At 40.9% G+C, this 22273-nt stretch overlaps 1 protein-coding gene and 1 pseudogene across 2 annotated transcripts in view; one reads left to right on the plus strand and one right to left on the minus strand.

Moving 5' to 3' along the window:
• Positions 1 to 4580: 4580 nt before the first annotated feature.
• LOC142437003 (NADH dehydrogenase [ubiquinone] iron-sulfur protein 3, mitochondrial pseudogene) lies at positions 4581 to 5459 on the plus strand (annotated as a pseudogene).
• Positions 5460 to 12111: 6652 nt separating this feature from the next.
• The window catches only part of TRIM33 (tripartite motif containing 33), a 123443-nt gene continuing 113281 nt past the window's right edge, over positions 12112 to 22273 (minus strand). Inside the window, exons 17-20 of one of the 2 annotated variants that reach the window (XM_075559626.1) lie at positions 20876 to 20950; positions 18841 to 18993; positions 17380 to 17430; positions 12112 to 17300 (exon numbers count right to left, since the gene is read on the minus strand). In XM_075559626.1, coding sequence (XP_075415741.1) covers positions 17088 to 17300; positions 17380 to 17430; positions 18841 to 18993; positions 20876 to 20950 — 492 coding nt within the window. In that variant the 3' untranslated portion in view covers positions 12112 to 17087. The remainder of the gene's footprint in view (positions 17301 to 17379; positions 17431 to 18840; positions 18994 to 20875; positions 20951 to 22273) is intronic. The other variant, XM_075559629.1, reaches the window with a different exon arrangement.

A 22273-nucleotide genomic window follows, 5' to 3' on the forward strand; every position in this document is an offset into this window, starting at 1 on the left:
TGGCAGTTCAAAACCACCAGCCACTCTGTAAGAGAAAGATGAGGCTTTCTACTCTCATGAAGATTTATGAGACCCACAGGAAACCCGCAGGGACAGTTCTACTCTGTCCTGTATGGTCGCTATGAGTTGACATCAACTCAATGGCAGTGAGTGTTGTGGATTTTTAGTTTATGTTAAGGTGTAATCTATACCGAAGGCTGTTGTCTTGGAACTTAAGCAGTGTGTGCTTCAAGTTGTCTTGGCTGCGGCAACGCAAGCGAGCAAGATTGTGTTTCTATGTATCATTGCTAATGGTCCAGGAGCGCTTCCATTTACATCACATCGAAGAAGGAGTCTTGGCATCAATGAGGGGCTCAAATGATATTTCTTGTAGATGCTCGTTGAGCCTGGGGAAGGAAAGGACGTCTGGAAGGAAAGATCAGCGCCACAGGGTGATGGGGCAGCTTGTTTCCCAACTGGTTCCACACAGCAATTCTCCTGGCCTTTTTGTCACCAATGCAGGTTTCAGAGGTCTTCAAATTTCTTCATAAGCCCCTGATTGTTCTGTGTTCTTTGAAGAGAGTCTATCAAGACTATCCCCACCTCCCCCCTCCCCACAAAAAAGCCCACATCTCCATCACCTTCTGAGCTGACTCCACCCCATTCCCCAACTTTGAATCTAACCGTCTCAGACAAGTGTATTACTCACAACCACCTGAGAACCACATGGATATCTCTAAGTATGTTCTGTTTGGAATAAGTCCATTCATATTGAAACCCAAGTAGCAATTCAGATTGCCTCACTTAACCTCGCGTGTGCACGCAGGGGTACTGCCCTGGTTTCGCTCCTCCAGAGAGCCCAGCTAAGACACTTCTAGGTCCACATGGATTTTAGTCACAGTGTTTCCATTTCTGTAAACAATTTTTTATATTGTGAAATGTTTTTTTTCTTTTAATCATTGGGGGCTCATACAATTCTTATCTCAATCCATACATCCATCCATTGTGTCAAGAACATATATACATTTGTTGACACCATCATTCTCAAAACATTTGCCTTCTACTTGAGCCCTTAATATCTGCTGCTCATTTTCCCCCTCCCTCCCCACTCCCCCCTACCTCATGAACCCTTCATCATTCATATATTATTATTTTGTCATATATTACTGTCTGATGTCTCCCCCCACCCTCTTCTCTGCTGTCCCTCCCCAGGGAGGAGGCTATACGTAGGTTCCTGTAGTCAGTGCCCCCTTTCTACCCTACATTCTTTCCTGTTTATCACTTGAAGCATTGTCAACTTCTCAACAACATTAAAGGCATCCAATCCATGACCACGGGTTATCTTTCCTTTTATGTAGGTCTTCTACTAATTTCACTTTAAAAACATTTGTTGGCTGACAGGTTTTGTTTTTGTTTCATTCTTCCCGTGAGCATTTTGAGTATCAGGAATCTCTACCCTTTGACCTCCATCATTGCCACTGAGGTCAGTGTTCAACCGTCTGGGGATTCCTTCGTAAGTCACTGTTCTCTAACTGAAAGTTGTCAAACCACACTTATTCCTGACAGTGCTTCTTTGACGTTGGCGGGGCTCAGCATCCAGTCAGATGCAGTTTGTGTCCATCTTCTTCCCCATGTGGTGATGAAAAAATACAGAGTTTTGCCACAACTCCCAGGCAACCCAAAAGATTTTCTGCATGCCTGCCAACTGTCTGCATAAGTGCCCCTCTTTAGTTCCAAAGGTGAACAATAAACAAGCTGGCAGAGAAATTAGGATGCCTTGGGAGAAAAACATTAACAAATGGAGCTGGTTGCTATTCTGGGTGTATTTGTTTTCTGAAATATGCAGTTCAAAGTATCTTTAAGGAGGACTTGATAACAAACTCTCCATTTTTTATCCAAAATGTCTTTACTTTTTTTTCCTTAAAAGAGACGTTGGGTACAGAACTCTAGATTGACAGTGTTCTCTTCATACATATAATACTGGTGTTTCTAGTTTCTTTTTTGGGTTACAAATAGCTGTCAGGCCTATTGTACTTCTGTTAGGACGATCTTCTTTCTCCTGTTCTTTTGAGAAAATCATCCAGGTTTGTGATTTTTTTTCTGAAAGACTTTTCTGTCGTTCCACTTTTGAAGTTCCTGGACTTAATCTCCTTTTAGTCAGGGCAGAAGGCCTCACTGTTGATCTATTTGTTGGGACCCCCCATATCTGAAGATTAGACTTCATAAATATCTGTGCAATTCTCAGCCAAGTAGTAAAATATTTCCCCTACCAATTCTCTCTATAATCAATGTCTGGTACTCTATTAAATGTATACTGATCTGTACATTTGCCCTCCATGTCCTTCAAGGTTAGAAGTGTTGGTCCACAAGGTTAGCAGTTCAAATCCACCAGCAAATCTGTGGTACAAAGTTGAGGCCATCTCATCCCATCAAGATATAGAGCTTCAGAAACTCAATAGAGAGTTGCTATGAATTGGAATTTTGATGGCAGGAGGTCTGCTTTGGTTTGGGTCATGTCCTTTCATTTATCCCATATATTTCACGTTTCTCTCACAATATTGTGTTCTTTTTCAGGGTAGGAGGAGGACAGTCATACTGATCTGTTTCTTTTTCTCTTTAGCTATGGGTTCAACAATGGGTTAGTGCTTGACTAGTAACTGTGAAGGTTGGAGGTTTGAACTCACTGAGAGACACTGTGGAAGAAAACCTGACAATCTGCTTCCGAAAGATCAAGTGCCTTGAAGTCCCTCGAGCATGACACCCGTGCTCAACAACATGAGATCACGATGAGTTGGAATCAACTGGATGCCAGCAAGTTTTAGATTTAGTTATGCCTTATCCCTTGGCTTTTCACTTCTTGATGTCTTATCGTTCTTTTTCAAATGACTGATCTTTCTGCCCATGCACCCTTGCATGTTCCGTATCCCCATTGTTTCTAAGAGGCTTGTTCCATATGAGTCTCTTCCGTTACTTTACCTAACATGTATTCATCCAGACTAAGCTACCAAGAGTGGACACATCGTTTTCGGTACCAACATTGCCAGTATAATACTGAAATGTTGCTTAACAGATGTTAAAAGCTGCTGTTTACTTCTTTAAACATACACGTGTGGTAATCCCAGTATCTGCTGCTTCCCCTGATCTACTCATGACTTTGAATGAATCCAAGATTTTTGAAAACTATTTATAAAACTTCTCTGAGATTGGGTTTCAATTGCTTTCTTTAAGAGAGCCTTAATACTTGTTACTGGTAAGTGCCCCCAATCACTTCTGAGGCCACTTAAAATTTTGAAGTTTAATTTTGTATTATGTAGGTGATAGGAGCTGAGCTCTAAATGGTTTGTGTCGGTGTGTGGATAGATGTACATTCTCAGAGGAACATTTTCCCTTCCTTCTATCTAGTGCCCTTAATCTGTTAGTGCCATGATTAATGCTGTCACTGAATGTGCTATCTTTAAAGTCTCAGCCTACCTGATTTCACCCTTTTTTATCCCTGGACTCGGTTTCCCTTCCAGAGGTTAGCGCAGAACCAAAATAACCAAATGCATGAGCCACAGAGCACGGGTCCTTCTTTGGCACCTAATTCTCTGCACGGATGCTTTAGGTTCCACTCCCAACAAAGCCATTTTTGTTTAGAAATTGTTAAGGTGTTGTTTTTTTTTAAGTTGAAACAACAGGACATTTATCTTGCATGAAGACTCATCTCTTTCTGCCACTATTTTCACTATGTACTTTAGAAAGGCAGGCAGATAGATGTAGATGTGAAGGAAAAGGTCAGCAAAGCAAAGACGACCTCCCAGGAAAGAGATCGACACCGTGGCTGCAGCAACGGGCTCAAGCATGACTGTGAGGGCGGCGCAGCACGAGGCAGTGTTTTGCTCAGTTGTGCACAGGATCGCTGAGAGTCAGAGGAGGCCCAACAGCCCTGAACACACACACAGAGTATATAACGGGGCCTCAAAGGAAAGTCAAACAGAATTTTTTGAAGAACTTTTGAGATCTCCTGACACATAGAAACTCACTGAAAAAGTCAGCAGTTTAAGACTTTTACTAACTTTGGCAGTCTGTCCTTGATCAAATACGCTGTCAAGGTGTGTTGATAATTTCTGGTGACTGGAATGTGACTGCTGAAACAAAGATGGCTCAGGATTGGACAATAATGGCATTTATAATAGAAACACTTCCAGTTTACATAGAATTTTGCAAGACCAACAATTTAGACATTGTCAACATCATTTTTCAACAACATAAATAGTGGTCATGTATGTGGAGCTCCAAGAATGGAATGCACGGGAATCAAACTGACTTCATCGGTAGAAAGAGAAAATGTAAGACACTATCATCAGTCAGAATATGATCTGGGGCCAACTATGGAACAGATCAGTTCTAGCTGAAGTTAGAGAAAATGGAATCAATTTTATGAGAGCCAAAGTCCAACCATGAGCATACAACCACCTGAATTCAGAGACCAACTCAAGAGCAGATGTTTGGCTAAGGATAAGTTTGCAGATGGCATCAAGGACATCACACACGAAGAAAGGAAAAGTTCATTAAAAAGACAGGAAAGGCCGGCCTGGCTGCCGGGTCTGCGTCCGGCGAATATGGCGGCGGCGGCGCGGGGCTGGTGGCGAGGGCTCATGGGGGCCACGGTGCTGGCCCGGGGGGCCCGGCGACCCTCCACACTGTCGCTGCCCGTGAGGACAGCGAGCGGCCAGGCCGACACGCGCCCCACTGTCAGACCACGGAACGACATGGCCAACAAGCAACTTGCAGCTTTCGGAGAGTATGTGGCTGAAATTCTGCCCAAGTATGTTCAGCAAGTTCAGGTGTCCTGCTTCGATGAATTAGAGATCTGCATCCACCCTGATGGAATCATCCAGGTGCTGACTTTCCTCAGGGATCACACCAACGCACAGTTCACATCCTTGGCCAACTTAACAGCAGTGGACATCCCAACCTGGCAAACCGTTTTGAGATTGTCTACAACCTGCTGTCTCTGCGCTTTAACTCACGGATCCGGGTGAAGACCTACACAGATGAGCTGACCCCCATTGAGTCCATTGTCTCTGTGCACAAGGCCGCCAACTGGTATGAGAGGGAGATCTGGGACATGTTTGGAGTCTTTTTTGCCAACCACCCTGACCTAAGAAGGATCCTGACAGACTATGGCTTTGAGGGACATCCTTTCCGGAAAGACTTCCCCTTATCTGGCTACGTTGAGCTACGCTACGATGATGAAGTGAAGCGGGTGGTGGCTGAGCCGGTGGAGTTGGCCCAGGAGTTCCGAGAGTTCGACCTGAACAGTCCCTGGGAGGCTTTCCCTGCATATCGCCAGCCCCCGGAGAGTCTCAAGCTTGAGGCTGGAGACAAAAAACCCGAAGCCAAGTAGCTCCGGGGAAGGCACGTGGATCCTAGAAATCGTCTCACTTATGATTATCCATATCAATAAAGTCCTTTGTGACTCACCGGGAAAAAAAAAAGACAGGAAAGGCCAAAAGAGGTGCCAAAAGAGACTAGGAAACGTGTTCTTTTCCTAGAAGAAATGATGAGACAGATTCCAAAAGCAGGTTCAAGAAGTATTATAATGAAATGTGCGAAGATCTGGAATTAGAAAACATACACTCTGCACTTCTTAAGTTGGAAACACAATCAAGCTTGAGTTCTACTATTGAAGGATCCACAGGCAAAACACTGAACAATGCAGGAAGCATTAAAAGATGGAAAAAATACACAAATTCACTGTACCAAAAATATGAGTCAACATTCAACCTTTTCAAGACGTAGAAAGGATTAAGAACTGGTGGTACTGAAGAAAGAAATCTAAGCTGCACTGACGGTATTAGTGAAAAACAAGAAATCCTCAGGAATTGCTGGAATGCCAATTGAGATATTTCAATAAGCTGTTGAAGCACCGGAAGTAGTCACTTGCCTATACCAAGGAATTTGGAAGACAGTTACCTCACCAACCAACCGGAAGAGATTCATATTCATGCTCATTCCAAAGAAAGATGACCCAATAGAATCTAGAAATTGCTGAACACTATCATTACTATCACATGTAAGTAAAAACTTCCTAAAGATAATTTTTAAAGTTGCAATAATATATCGACAAAGAGCTGCCAGGAATTTAAGCTGGATTCAGAAGACATGAAACAAGTCATAGCAGTGCTGACATTAAATGGATCTTGGTTGAAAGCAGAAACCGCCAGAAGGTTTCCTACCTTTTCACTGACTATGCAAAGGCATTAGATGGTGTGGATCCCAACTAACTACAGATAATATTAGAAAGCAAAAGAATTCCACAACACTAAATTGTGTGGAACTGTACATAGACCAAAAGGCAGACATTTGACTCGAACAAGGGAATCCTAAAGTTTAAATTTGGGAAAGTTGTGCATCACAGTTGTAACCTCTCATCATACTCATTCAGTCTCTGTACGCTGAGCAAATCATCCGAGGACCTGAACTGTATGAGCAATGTGGCATCCAGCTTGGAGAAAGGCCCATCAGCTTGTATTATACAGATGACACGGCCCTTGCTGCAAGGGAAGCGGACTTGAAGCACTTAACTGAGGACGATCAAAGACTACAGCTTTCAGTATGGATTACACCTCAACGTAACAGGGGGCGGGGGACGGGACATTTATAAATGGAGCAGTAAACACGACCATAACAATAAATGGAGCCCGGCTATCAAAAGATAGAGCGTCTGGGGTCTTAAAGGCTTGAAGGGAAGCAGCACACCAGCCTGTGCGATCAAGAGGTGTAGAAGGGATCAGGTATCGAAGAACTAAAAACAAATCCAAGCGAATGAGGGGGAGTGCAGATTGGGGACCCAAGACCCATCTGTAGGCAACTAGACATCCCCTTACAGAAGGGTTGCACAGGAAGGAGATGAGCTAGAAACATACAACTTTCCTCTGGTTCCTAAATGTTTCCTCCTCCTCCCCTCCCCCTCATTATTTTGATCCCAATTCCACCTTACAAATCTGGCTAGAGCAGAGGATGTACACGGGTAGATAGAAACTGGAAACACAGGGAATCCGGGACAGATGATCCCTTCAGGACCAGTGCCAAGAGTGGCAAGGGAGCGTGGGGTGGAAAGGAGGAACCGATTATAAGGATCTACATATAACCTCCTCCCTAGGGGACGGACAACAGAAAAGTGGATGAAGGGAGACGTCGGACAGTGTGAGATATGACAAATAACTTATAAATTATTCATGAGGGAGGGGGGAATGAGGAGCTGATAACAAGGGCTCAAGTAGAAAGCAAATGTTTTGAGAATGATGATGGCAACAAATGTACAAATGTGCTTGAGACAATGAATGTATGAATGGATTGTGGTAAGAGTTGTACGAGCCCCCAATAAAATGATTTTAAAAAACCCAACAATGATGGAGAAAAGGCCGAAGTTGTCAGGAATTTATTTGGGTCCACAATCAATACCCACGGTAGTAGGAAAGGTATCACACACTGTATTGCCGCAGCAAAAGGCCTCTTTAAAGTGGTTTTGTTTGCTAGTTTTTAAAGTCACTTTGAGAACTAAGATATAGCAGACCTACCCATGACATTTTAATAACTTCACATGCATGCAAGAACTGCACAACAAATAAGGGAAACAGATGAATTAATTAATTTGAGTTATGATGTGGACAAAAAAGTAATCCGTGGTGTGACCAGATCATATAAAATACAGCCAGAATGCTCCTTAGAAAATGGTGAGACTTGTTCTCACATACTTTCAACATGTTATCAGAAGAGACCTCACTCACTGACTGCCATCAAGTCTATGCCAAGTCATAGCAACAGCGCAAAACTGCCCCATGACTGCCAGTGTGAACTCTTTGGTAGAAAGCCCTGTTATTTTTCCCAAGGTGGCTTCAAACGGATAACCTTTCAGATCACAGGCCCACACGCAGCCTATCAGGAGAGACCAGTCCCTGGAAAAAGACATCATGCTTGGTAAAGTAGAAGGTCTATGAACAAGAGAGACCGTCCACTGGGTAGACTGACACCGTGGCTGAAACAATGGGCTCACGCACAGCAATGATTACAGGGACGGCCCAGGACCACTGCTGGAGCTCTGTTTCGCTCTACGGTGGGTACATAGGGTCACCATGAGTCAGAATAGAGTTGTTGGCATTTAAGTAACTATTACACTCAGGTTTTGCCTAACTTCTTGAAAATAGCCAAAATGAGCATTTGTTCCTGGGTCTTTTATCTTGCATCTCTTAAGAAAAATAATATTCCCCTTTAGATGAATGAAGCTATTATTGTAAATAAGAAAATATTCCATTGTATCACGCAACTGAGTTCATGTATAATTTTTCCCAGATGTATCCAAATATCTTTCATAGCTGGGATTTTTTCATTTAAATCCAAAACAGAGTTTAAGCAGTACATCTGCCTGTTTTATCAAGAACTGTTTTGTATGACATTTACGTACTCTTGAACGACTCCCGGAGTCTTGTCTTGTAAATGGTTCACATTTGCGCCACACTAAATTCTGGTCAAATATTGTTGGTCAATAATACGTACAAAGCAAAACAAGCAATGTTGTATGTACCCACTGAAAGGGAGAGAGTTGTGCATCTTATTTCCTGGCTCCCAATGAGACATTTAAAAATGTGTTGATGTGAATCTTATCCAGCATTTCTGGAGTTTGAGGTCATCGGCGCTCTTCAGGTTATAAAGTGACTCATATTGTAAGAAACAGATGTCCTTTTTTACTCTTTCCAGACCACTTACAGTAACATATTTGCAACGAATGCTGTCACATTGGCCACCATCTGATGCCAGGTAATTTAAAAATGGGGAGCTTGAGACAAAATCATCTAACAAGCACTCTAAACATGTTTGCATTTATTTTCCCCTAAAAATTCAGTGTGATCTGGTTAGTTGTTGAAGTGTCTCCAAGTCTGTGATAGGTGTTGTGTCTGCTTGACTGGGCCAGAATTCTCAGAGGTTTGGCACTTACACTTACCAATGCTCCATGGTGAGAGCCCTGGGACCACATCCCTGGTTACAAGTTGGGCTGTGAACTGCAAGGTCAGCAGTTCAAAACCATCAGCTGCTCCTCCAGAGAACGATGAGGTTTTCTACTCTCATAAAAGCATTCTAGTCTCAGAATTCCAGTGAGGCAGTTCCACCCTGTTCCAAAGGGTTGCCATGAGTTGGAATCTACTAACTCAGTGTTAGTTTTCTAGAGTTCACTCCCCCATGATCAGACCTAATACAACGTAATCAAAGCCGCTTAGTTATAAGCCTCCATACTGTGGTAAGATTCGGCTGGAATGCAGTACCCTTCCTCAGGTCACAGCCCGTTATAGTGAAGACTTTCCTCGGGTTGGGGTCTCCTTACAATGTATGGACCCTGTGGACGAGCATGCTTTGCTTTTTTCCGGGGTCTCGATCCTCCATCTCACTCTTCAACCCCTTGTGTTTGAGCCAACAGCCTGCCAATCCTGTGAGTCATCATCCACCTGTCATCACACCTGCCAGACTTCGATTCATCCCCTCTGCAATCACCAGCCACCCAGCCATGCAAGTCAAGAGATGCCTCCAGTCTAATTACACACACACACACACACACACACACACACACACACACACACACACACACACACACTTTCCTTCTCTAGAAAACCCAGTCTAATATAAAGTCAATGGGTCAATTAGAGAACAAGCTAGCTCAGCAAGAGTCGGTTAGCTCTTTTCCTATATAGTCCTACTATATACTGTGCTAAGAAGCTATACATTTGAGATGTAAAAGCTTTAGGGACTAAATGGACAACTCTCGTGCCATCAGTCAAAATGGAAACAAAATTGCCATTCTACCCTGACCCTTTTTCATGAGGAGGATGAAATATGAAAAGGGGGAACTTGGTCATCCATAAGCTAGAAATAATTCAGCTCATCCCCATAGTAACCCCATGCCCTGGAAACGATCTTACAAATAAGGAAAACTTAGGTCAATAAGGAAAACTTAGGTCACAGATGTTACTGATAAATCTAAGGATCAAATCTGTCCTATGACAACCTCCCCCCCAGCCCAATTGCACAAAATGCATCTACAAAGGTAGTAATCGGCAACGCTCCCATCTCCTTTCCTAGCTCATAGGCAGCTCTGAACAGCCTAAAGGAAAAAACCCAGAGTTCTTGTAAGTACAGCCCTGCTTCCACCTCTTGCATCTCACCCACTCCGACGTGGCTAATGCTCCCACTGGAGCCACTCTTACTAGTGACAGCTTGTGTCGCTAGATTCCAGGATATGTTATCGTCTCTTCTTCCCAACTACAGAGACTGCTGATACCCCCAATACTCCTTTCTTGAAGACTTTTCTTATTATCGCTCTCCAGGCACACTCTGGAGAGGACCACTCCCTAGTCTCCCTTGTTACTCAGTGAACTGTGGTGGTGTACATGTTACTATGGTGCCAGCAGTCACCCACAGGGGGTCAGTTCAGCAGGGCTTCCAGACTGCTTAGAAAGCTATGGTGGCCTATTTCCAAAACCTAGCCCATGAAAAACTTAAGGATCACACCAGAATACTGTTCACTACTAGGCTTGACTGAGACCCTGAATGGATGGTATCACACACGACAACGAACCCAAACATGCCAATGATCATGACTTTTAAGAGTTGTCAATGTGGCTGGGCCAGGTCTCTCCCATATGCCCTAACACAATGTGGTCAACTCCACGACGGGATCTTCTGTGAATCAGCCAAGCAGCTGTGGGCTCCTTCACCTTGTCACCTCCTTGATACAGTTGAAGGTTTCGTGCGGGTTGTGACACTGTGTAGAAGCTCACTTCTGCTGGACCTGGACCAGGCATCTGGCTCATCCACCTGCTGATATGTCCCAAGAGTCATAGGCGGACTGATCTTGGAGTCATTCAGTCAACACCCACCAGCCTGTGGTCTTCCCGCTTTGTGTTAGTCTGCCTCTTGACATGTCAGAAGCCTCTAGCTTACTTCCGACCCATGGCCTTGAACCTGGCTGGACGTAACAAATCCTAGACATCTTTCGATGTACATGCACGTACAAGCCGCCACTGGTTTTGCTGTTTTAGAGAAGCCAAACGAGCACAATGAGTAAGGTATTTTGTGGTTACACACGTTGGAACTGACTCGACGGTATCTCACTCCCAGCCTTCAGGTGCGGTTTCTTCTGCTATGGGAAGTATTTTACTCATCTCAGACTAGAACCTGCCTAGGAATTATCCTTTTCCACGGCTAGAATGACCACTGTGTTACTAATGGATCCCCAAATTCAAGTTATTTACTTAATCCCGACTGTGTGCTACTGAGGCATATTCAGCAGTGAATAAAATGCCTGAATCCTAGCTGATGGGTCTTCATTGCTACCAGCAGCCCAGAAACCTCTCAGTAACCACTAGAAACCTTTATTTTTCATTGCTATGTCAAACACCAATCTATCCCTTTCTCTTCCACTATAAAACCTTAATCAGTTATCATATAAACCTTCTGAAGCAACTCCACTAACTACCATGACTTCAAGCAGCCATCTAGTTTACTGTTTGTCAATCTCAAGTAGCTCTGCTAGTCACATCTTCAATACCAGGTGACTAGTTGAGCAATCACCTGGATGTCTCACACACAGCCTACAAAGGCTTTTCTCCAGTTAAATGAGCTTTCAAAATGACAACTTTGTGTTACACCCACCCAGGCAGCTTCAAACTTCTCCAAGAGTTCCAGAAATCCTCAGCGTAGTCTCTGCTTCCTGAAGACCCATTTGGGATCTCGAACTGACACTGTGCCAGCTGTATCGAACTTTTCAGATCCTGTAATACAGACACATTCTAGTCTTTCATGCAAGAGTTCTTTGCTTGGTCTAGGGTCTTCATCTTCGATGAAAGGGATAGAATCCCTGACCAACAGTCTGGGGAAGATGCTGGTGTGTTCCTGCTATGCTGTGTGCTGATCTCGGGCAGAGCACGCAGTACCCAACACACTGTCTCTCCGACACGTAGCATATGGCATAAATGAACTGAATTTCTTAATTCTCACAGGAAGAAAAAAAAAGAATTCATTTGAAAATTTTTCCATTTTCTAATTTAATAGAAATAACCAAAACAATATGGTTTCCAAACAAGGCTTTAAACTAATCTAATACAACTTCTACAACACATTCCAGAGCATTTTAACAAGAAATATTTACAGGCAGCTAATGTATTAAATAACCATGAAAAGAAAAAACTTGTTTTTATTACACACCAGCAAAAAACACAGGAACAAAACAATTAGAAACTGCAACCTTATTTTTAAAAATTAAATATGGTTATTCAGAGAGTACGATACCACAGAAACAGCACTTTTTCTTTAAGAATCATATTGAAGGGTGGTTAGCTATGTGCAAAAATAATGAGGAGACCAGTTGAAGTATTGAAAAGCGAAGAACTAGTAAGGCTGTGAATTTAACCCCTTTGTATGTAGGTATGTCTACATAGAAAATCACCAGGCTTTCAAATTGCACGTTTTTTTTTCCATAGGCTTATATACATGTTTCACTGTTTCCCAACACAGTAAAAGGCCGACATTTTCAGACCAGGAGCAGACGTGCAGCTCCTTCTTGGGATTGGAGCCGAGGCCACGTGCCAAAGGGGGTGTTGCAGTGGCACCTAGATCCTTCCGCCATTCCCATCGCGCAAGCCTGGTGAATTCCAAAGACCACTATCTCTCATTGGAAAGATCACTTGCTTAAAAAAAAGGACATAGCTTAATTTTGTACATTTTATACTTCAACATGACGAATATACCCAAATTAACCTATTTTTTTAGATAGCTTTGTTTTTCATATAGAGTAAAAAAATCTATGAAGGACCACATAGGCAAACACAGACAACCAAGTGGAAGAAATGCTGTCCATGCATTCTGACCAAGTGAAAGAAACCATTATATCCAAGAGTACATGTTGAAATCTGAAAGGTCTATGTAAACTGTGGCATATAAATTTTTTTCTTAAAAAAGTACCTTCCATTTTTTTACTCAAATCCTACTTTTAAAAAAATATGCAACTTTCCCCAATTTGTAAAATAAAATGCCACAATATATTGTCATCAGCTCCAGCATACACTTTTCAAAGACAGACAGGGTGTGCTATGCATACAAACATCCTATAAAACCACCGCCAGGGAGGGGTTGTGGCATGCTGTTAGGCAACAAGCGCAAAGCAGGTATTGCTTTTTCCAGAGAAGACGCGAAATAACAACAAAAGAACCCAAGCCCAGTCTTTGAAGCACCTCTGCAGATCATTCACAGGGACGGGATGTAGGAAGGATGCACGGCATGAATTGCAAATATGACTGTTCCCAACTGCAAATGTGAGGTGGGCTGGATAATTTTTGAATAAAACTACTGACTGATACCACACTGAGGATTCATGTTAAGAGGGCGAACTTCAACGAGAAACCGGACTTTTTTATACTTCATGTGTTGTGTGTGACTTGGGAATTGGGAAGCGGTTTAAAGGCCAAGGGAGAGGGAGACACAGCATCGACCCTCCTTTTTGGATAGAAAGTGACCCTTTCATATCACACGATAGGGCACAAGCCAAGGGCATAGTCAAGAAAACCTGAATCTACTGGCTTAGTAACACTCATCACTAATAATGACACGGCAGGGTAAGGTGCCTGCTGAGGTAATTGTTAAGTCTATAATTTGCACACTATAAATTTTAACTTCTATTTAAAGGCATTATTTCTTTGGATTAACTAAAAAACAAAACAAAGAAACAAACTCAAGCTCTGTTAGAAGTTGAGACTTAACTGACTTAAAATTCCTTTCAATTCCCTTCAACAAGAAATAGAAGTTAGAAGCCAGTGGTGTTAATTTCAGAACATAACTTTCAGTGGGCCCAATAACTTCTTTCTAAAAAGGGTGTGAGATTTCCATAAAATAAAATAACCCTACTTTGGGATTTCCACATGCCTCACCTGGCAAAGCAACCTCTTCACTCAGTGAATGGAGCTGAGGCCCACCTGCTAAGAAGCCGTTTTAGGCCAGGGGAACAGATCAAGGAAGACTGTGTTTTTAGTTTTTCTGAGGGGGAAAAAAAAGGAAGTTGAAGTGTGGCAAAAAATTTAGATGCTTCTAAGAAAACATTATATAGATTTCCCCAACACACACAAAAACCCTCAAATGCCACCTTTTAACAAAGGTTACATATGTAAGAGTAACAAACTGCCTTCAGGTGTTGATAGGTATTTTAGGTTAAGTCTTTTTAAAACATAAATCCAAATTCACTACCACCAAGTCCATTTCCACTCCTAAGGGGCCCTAACAGGACAGGGTAGAACTGCCGCAATGGGTTTCCGAGACTGCAACTCTTTCTGGGAGTAGAAAGAAAGCCGATCTCCCTCCCATGGAGCAGCTGGTGTTTTCAAACTGTTGGCCTTCCAGTTAGCAGTCCAAAGGGCTACCCACTACGCCACCAGAGCGCCTACGGGCACAGCTAGGAGCACATGTAGCTGTTGATCACGTTTTCACACTTTTTACCACAATCTGTACTAGACAAAGCTGAGTCTATTAGCCTAGAAACACAGTGATCAATGTGCAAGGGGAAACGCTTCAATAAAATCCAAGATCAACACTTTCATTTCATGGTGGCTTGTTAGGAGCTATCGACTGAACAATTCCTCAGCAGTATAAATAGCTTCTGTTAGCAGAAAAGGAGCCTGATAAATGTTGACAATAAAGTGGCCTTTCAGAATCATGTAGCATGCAAATTTTTAAGGGTACACATTATCTTTTTTGATGCCCTGAATATCGAGAAATAAAACATTTACTTGAAATGTGTTTCTCCCTGCAGATGGCAGAGCCTATTCATGAAGCTATGGAGAATCATCACAAGGGTTCATAGGATGAGTACACACAAAACACCAGGCATCTGAGGCTTGAAAAGAGACGTGAGACCGCGATTCCTCACTTGAGAAGGTTCTCCAAATATGTGCCCTTCCATATACGTCTACTTTAAAATTGCAATTAAAACTGTGTGGGAGAGAGGCGTAAGGATATGGAAGAAAGCGTTTCAAACGATCCACTCCTCCCTTCCTACCAAGAAAGTTCTTAGGAATTTGAAACTGGAGTAAAATGAGAACACAGCTTGGTGAGCTCGTGCGTGTGCACGTGCTGTTTTTCCCACCCTCACACGCACGTTACTTTCCCTGGGCTCACTCTCATTGTGGGTATGTGACGTGAAAAATATACAGTGCGTTTTTTTCATAACAGAACTGAAAGAGGAGCTTTTAAAAGTAAGTGAAGAAATCAACTCCACAAGCAATGATAAAAATTCTCTTTAAACACATCACCAGAAGGCCTGCATCATATTCTTGTTCACCACCACCCCTTAAGGTTTACCAAAAAAAACCCAAAGGAAGTTGCAGAATAATTTCTTTAGAGTACTTTATTTGATTCAATATACACTAAAAATATTTACCTCTTAGACAATTACGTCAAATAATTTTCTTAATAGTCTACTATTGTCTGAACTGCTTAAGCAGCATTTTCAAAATGGCAAATGACTTGCCACAATTTGATGACATCTGAAAAGTACCTAATGGCAAATTCTTCCAGTTTGGTCACTTTTTCTACTGTGTCCATACAAAAGTAGGACTCAACTTCCCAATCAAAAAACGTACAGTCTAGAACGCACATCTTGGGGTCTGAGCATCAAAAATGAACAGAAAAGGGAACCAAAGCCAAGCTGGCTCATCTGCCTCGGGCGCTGTCACCAGGGAAGTAGAGGCGGGCTTTACTCCAGTGACCTTTGAAGTGGGGATTGGCTCATTTTCAGGATTTACTTACAGGTCTCTCAGAAGTCCTTTAGGCCCCCAGTCCATGCAAATGTCCCACTTTGTGGACAGATGAGTAATCTAACCCCACCGGGTTTATTTTAATATTTTGTTATTTCAATAATAAGCTGCTTCTGAAGATTTTTTTGAGAAGTCTATTAAAATAAGATAGAACCTCAAAATATGAATGTGAACATTAGAAATAGACAGCATATATTACAAATCCATTCTTGATAGGAACATTAGTAAGAATACACATTAGCTTAAAAAACAGGCTCAGCAAATGTTGCTGATCTGCCAGAAGTTTTAGTTCACTATTTACAAATAAGACAAAGTGAAATACAGAAAATTTTACACATTTGGTAGTTGACAGATTACTGTTTGCCAATAGTGGTCTATCAGGAAAACTGTTTTTGAAGGAAGACTGGATAGGGGCCAGTTGTCACCTTCTCAAGCAAATTTAAATGTACAGAAAACTAGATTAATTTTAAAAACAAACATTCTGCCTTTCATGGGAATGACTGAATGATCAAATTGTCTGACTGGGAAGTGCATTTGTGTGGACATGTTTTTTGAAAATGACTACTACAAAACATACATGATCCACTACTGGGAAGTTACTATATTTATTTCAACCACACGTTGCTGACCTCATAAATTCAAGAGACAATAAAAATTTATTAAGTGATGATCAAGTGTCATGTTTCTTAGACCCTACAGGAGTAGAAAATGAAATTACTATTGAGCTCTTTCAACCAATATAAAAACTAAGGCCCAACAGCATCAAAAGGAGAAAAAAATGGCATGATTCCATGAGCATCTGATTTGACAATGAAGTGGAATCTGAGCTGTGTGCATTTTACATAGAAAATAGCCCGGTATGCATGTGTGTTGAGGGGGAGGCAAAAAAGTTGTTTTATTAATGGTGCAGTCTAACCCAAAGGATAATCGATCAAGGGACATGGCCCTTGAATATTTACTGGTACATCCAATATCCTGCACCAATCAGTACCAAAGGATCACCATCTCAGACAACCACCCTCGTTAGTAACAAAAACCTTTATACCATTTTACTTTTGCAAAGTAAGTTCTTCCCCCCTACCCCCACCTTTTTTCGACAAGAATGTGTTTTCTGTCCATTATTTCAATCTAATACTGTAAGAGCTACCGGCTTCAAGAAGGTGGCCAAGTTAGGCAGGATATTCCAGCAACACTTAAATAAAAGATTTGTTTTTCTTCTTTTTTCCCCCCTTTTTCTTTCTGTTTAAACAAGTGACTGAAGTCCACATCATCTTATTTTATGTGTACTGGTCTCTCATCTGACTTTAGGCGTTTTCTGCGAGGCTGAATAAAGTCTTCATCAGAGTCCTCGGTTACCTCAGCGTCCTCCTCCTCCTGATCAAACTCTGGCAAAGGGGCGAAGGTCCTGTCTGAGTAGATCTCTGTGAGTTTATCTTCAAAGTACAATGCAACTGCTTTCCCTGCCTGAGCTACTTCTGAATCAGCCTGCAAGCAAAAGATAGGAATAGTCACCTATTGGAAATGCATATTCCATCACCAAGTTTGCATGGTCTGAAACGCTTACCTTTAAATTAATCTCTTGTGTTTCTGCATAAACTTGAACAACTTTCATCATCTAAAAAGGATACCAGAGTCAAAAAAAAAGGGAAATTATAATCCTTTCTAAAGTTATGAGACTGTATAGGCTTGGTGACTAAAGTCAGCCGTACGAGGGAGAGCAAATTGCTATGACAAAATTAACTGCTTTCTAAAATGTCTAAAACATGGAATCACTTTCTTTCACAAAGATGTTACTAAAGCTACTGTGAAACCTCAGTCATAGCCTCAAATCCTGAGACTTGTGAGGGCAATACAAATAGAAATGGATCTGAATACTTAGAGAAAAATTTGTTATGATGCCAATGCTATTTAAGCAAATTATTGAACCTTCAAACCACTGCATTAGAATTTAATCTGCAACTATAATTAAGGCAGGTAATAATTAAGGCTTCTGACCAAATGGGAGCTTGTTTATGAAAGCATATTTCAACAGACATAATCTTGGAACATACTTTCTAAATATAAAAATTCACATTAGTGAGGTGTTCACGTGTCTCTTGTGACAGCTTGTTATCCTAAAGGTTTGCTGTAACCGCGACTACAGGCTTTTCATGTTAGGAGGGTTTTTTTGGTATGTTTCATCTTTAATTTCACATTTATTTAAAAAACCATCTGCATGCTTCCAGTGATAGCTAAGGCTACACTTGGAATAATTCAATGTGACTTATTTGAATAGTCTCATGACATTCGAGTTTCATTAGCAATAAAGAGGGAGTGTATTGATACTAAAATAATCTTTTGAAAAATTTTTAATTCTCATCAAAGTCCATGTTCTTCCCTTACGATAAAAATATTTTTACCACTAAGAGACTTGATTTTATCCTAGAGATAACAAGAACTATTTCCTGGAAAGAACTGTCTATCATATTTCTTCTCATAGGATTGCTTATCTTTAGCCTCAAAAAAAAGTAAACAGCCAACACTGGTAACAGTTCACATTGCTTAGATCTGAAAACTCAATACTATATGCTCTGGGTTTCCATCCAAGATAAGTAGCCAGATTTTAGCTTCTGATTTTTGGGCCCTGCACTTATATGCAGCCAATATTAAAAAATCTAAAGACAAGGATACAGGTACAACCAGAACCTTATTTAAATGTACTTGAAATGTGGGTTTTTATTATAATATCCCCACATTTATCCCAACCTTCAATTCATTCAGGAAGGGATGTTAAATGATATTCTTTTAATTTATTATATTTAAGAACATACTCCACATTACATACAGTAGGTTTTCTTTCTCTTTTTTTTTGTGGAACTATGGATATAACAGAATTTTACTTTTGGCAGGACTGGTGCAAAAAGGAAAAACTTTAAAAATCAAGTTAGAAAAATCTTTTGGTAAGAAAAACAAAATCCAAAAAAATTTTTAAAAAGCAAACAGCAGAAACTGAAAACCGCAAACTGTAATTTGGAAGCTAACATACTTCATTAAACCTTTCACAGTTCTTGAAGATCAAACGGACATCAGCCACAAAGTCATCTGGGGTTTGGTAGTGTTGGGAATGTTTCTTCTGAAGCTTCTTTTTCACGGTTGATAAGTCCATTGGTTTCTTTATAATTTTATAGTAGTTTGGTATCTAAAAAAAATAAATAAGGTCAATAAGAATTTCCCCCAAAATGCTAAACCATTTCATTGGAAAATATTATTTTTAAAGAAAAAAATAGTAAGTGTCTTGATTACTGAGGCAGATGCTTCTAAGTCTGGGGCATATTACACTGAATGGGGTTAGCAGGGGGTCGCACTGGTGAAGTGGAGGTCAGAGAAGGAGACTATCGGTGAGGAGGTTTGGCACTGTGACTACAATAGTGGGCTCGCTCACACAAGGGAAAGATCGTGGGGATAGCATGGGACTGGACAGGGCTTTGTTCTGATGTACACAGGGTCATTTTGAGTAGGAACTGACTCAATGATACCCAATGACAACAACAGATATAATTTAAATCATTTACACCCTATCACACCAAGAAAATCATGTTCTTCAGAGTATGAATCAATTTATTGAAAGTCCCCAAGGACCTATTCTTTAATGACAAGTAGATTTGAAAGAATTTTACCTATGATTCCTGAAGGGTATTAAAAGCAAACAAAACTGACATAATACACCACTGTTAGAGCATGATGTCTTTTAGAGGATATAGGAGAGGGAGAGATTGTTGTAAAATCCCTATCATTAAAGTGAGCCTGCTGGAGAGCACTGGCCAAAACTGCCTGCCCTTGGAATCGAACTGAAGCAATGAAAATTGTTCATTGGTCCACAAAAAGAAAACTTTTGAAAGTCATTTTCTAATGTGAAGTAGCCAAACTTGAAGATTGACCGCATATCCTATATTCAGATGAATACTAAATGCAGAAAACATCTTTCTTGTGTCTAAGCCTTTTGTGATTTAAGTTCATTTCTCAGCGTACCTGGCACTCATGGCTAATACCACTTCATGTTCTGGAATACAGCTGCTCTTCAACGGTTCCTAGTAAACACGTGATAGCTAGCAAAACATGCGTGCAGCACTCTAGCCCCGCTTTGAGGCACTGCACGCCTCTGGTCTAGCTTTTATTACAGGAATTTCGAAGCTCCATTTCTTACCAAAGTCACCAAGAGAGACAAAAAGCACCCCAATATTTTGTCCATCTGACTGTTCATAGAGAGTTCATGAAGGCAGAGCTAGTCTGAAAGGTTCTGCTTTAATACTTATAGTCAAACGCATATTTTCAAAGCCTCCTCCCCATGAATAGAGCCTATAATCAAAACTGGAATATTAACTTAGTGTAGCACTCCCACTTTGTAGTTTAAAAAGTAGAGGCAGAAAACTATGTAATTTCCTCAAATTTACAGTTTGTTAATGGCAGAATCAAATCTTCTGATGCCTAATAATACTCTCCATTATACTTGCTTCTCTCAGGTCCATCTTTGAAAAGGCTACAAAAATTAAATTCACCAAACAAATTCGCCAAAGATTAAGGCAACACATTCCTCAAAAACAAATTGTAATTTCAGAGATGGAATGTCACTTCCATCTAGCACTTAGTACAATTTTTGACTAATAATAGGTGCTTATTATGGTGTCAGATAGCCCTGGTGGCAGAGTGAGGTACTGCAAGGCTAGCTGTCAAACCACTAGCCACTCTGGGAGGAAGTCAAGGTTTTCTACTCCCCTACAGAGAATTACAGTCTCAGAAACCCACAGGGCCGCTTGTGCTCTGCCCGACAGGGTCACTCTGGGTCATAAGACAGTTATGGCAGTCAGTTGATTTTATGTTATCAGGTGCTATGCTAAACAATTTATACACTTACTGATCCCCAGAATAACTCGAGGTAAAAAACAAAATTAAAAAAGAAAACTGTGTCTATCAGAGAAACTGGAGCACTTACTCAGAAGCCTGAGTTCTGACACCATAGCCCATAATCTTAACCGTCACATTAGACTTTTCTTCCCAAGGAGCTGCTAGGGTAGGGAACTCACCGAAGCAGGAACTGGCTCCTGGAATTCAATACTTAATTCATGGCAATAGAGGTAAAGCAGAAGACGTTCACATTTCTGGCCCCAAAAAAAGCAAAAGAAAGCACATGAAATATTTCCCCCCTCAATAAAATATTCTTGGGAAGGAGAGCTATATAACTACAATGTATTATTCTAACAGATTTAACATAAGTTTCCTGCAGTTAGCTATCCAACTAAACAGATACACCCTAATTCGCCTTGGCATCCCATTTCATTTTAAGACTATCTTTGCTATTCTTTAATGAATTGAACTTATCAAAGACCAAACGTGTTAACTAAAGTTAACTCTTAATTATTTCTACAAATGGAGAAGAGTCATAATTGTAACATTCAGCATCTTGTGCAAAAGTGCCCGGCGGTCTATGTATTACCACCGATGCTCCTCAATGTTATTTCCTTGAGGCGGGGAGGGTACATGCTTTTACTATCCCCATCATGAACCCCTTCTTCAAATGATTCCTCTCAGGTTCAAAATGAAATAAAACATGCCACCTCTTCTCCAATCCAGAATGTTTTTATTCAGTCAGGAATAAAACTGAAAGACAACTCAAATTATTAGTTTTCTGGTGTGCTTATCTTTCTTTTATTATAAACGTATCTGTATTGTATAAGTTCTTTAATGAAATGTAAATGCTAATGCTATGTCAAAACCCTTGACATCCCCTCTTGGCCTTTGAAGATTGCTCTGGCCACACAGGAGCTTCCCCTCTACCTCCTAACATTTTCCACCTGCAGCTGGTTCAATCTATGGATGCAAAACCTGTGGATGGCCAGTTATTCTTTCTGCCTAGAAGCAACTTTAATACTCATTTGCTACAGAATTATTCAATTTATCTCATTTAACTTCTGTACTCAGAAATTAAGAATATGTTTATTAGGTATTATAACTAAAAATTGGGGGGTGTTTTTTTTTAAAAAGGCAAGCTCCAAAATATTATCAATTACGTCCACAGATCTATTACAGCCCAAACAACAAAATAGTAAGTAACATAGGTGCTACTAGAACTCTGGCTGTAAGGCCTTTTACATCACTCATTCAAAAGCTATTTACTAAGCATCTATCCATGCCTTCTGAATAGAATGAACAAGACAGAGAACCTTACATAACACACTAGGAAGAGTTGACTATTTAGGGAAGCTAAGAAAAGCTTCTTTGAAAATAATCTAAATGAAGTGAAAAAAGATTTTGAACTTTTTTTCTTAAAAAAAATAATAGAAGCTTTACATGGGTTTTAAACAAAAGCAAGACAAGATTCTATAAAGCACAGAATGTAAGGGAGCAAAGAGTAGAAGCAGGAGAGGCTAAGTTAAGAGGTTATTACAACATTCACATGTGAAATTTAAAAAGATGCCTCGGCT

Source organism: Tenrec ecaudatus, chromosome 1 (assembly GCF_050624435.1).
Source record: "Tenrec ecaudatus isolate mTenEca1 chromosome 1, mTenEca1.hap1, whole genome shotgun sequence".
NCBI classification, from domain to species: Eukaryota; Metazoa; Chordata; class Mammalia; order Afrosoricida; family Tenrecidae; genus Tenrec; species Tenrec ecaudatus.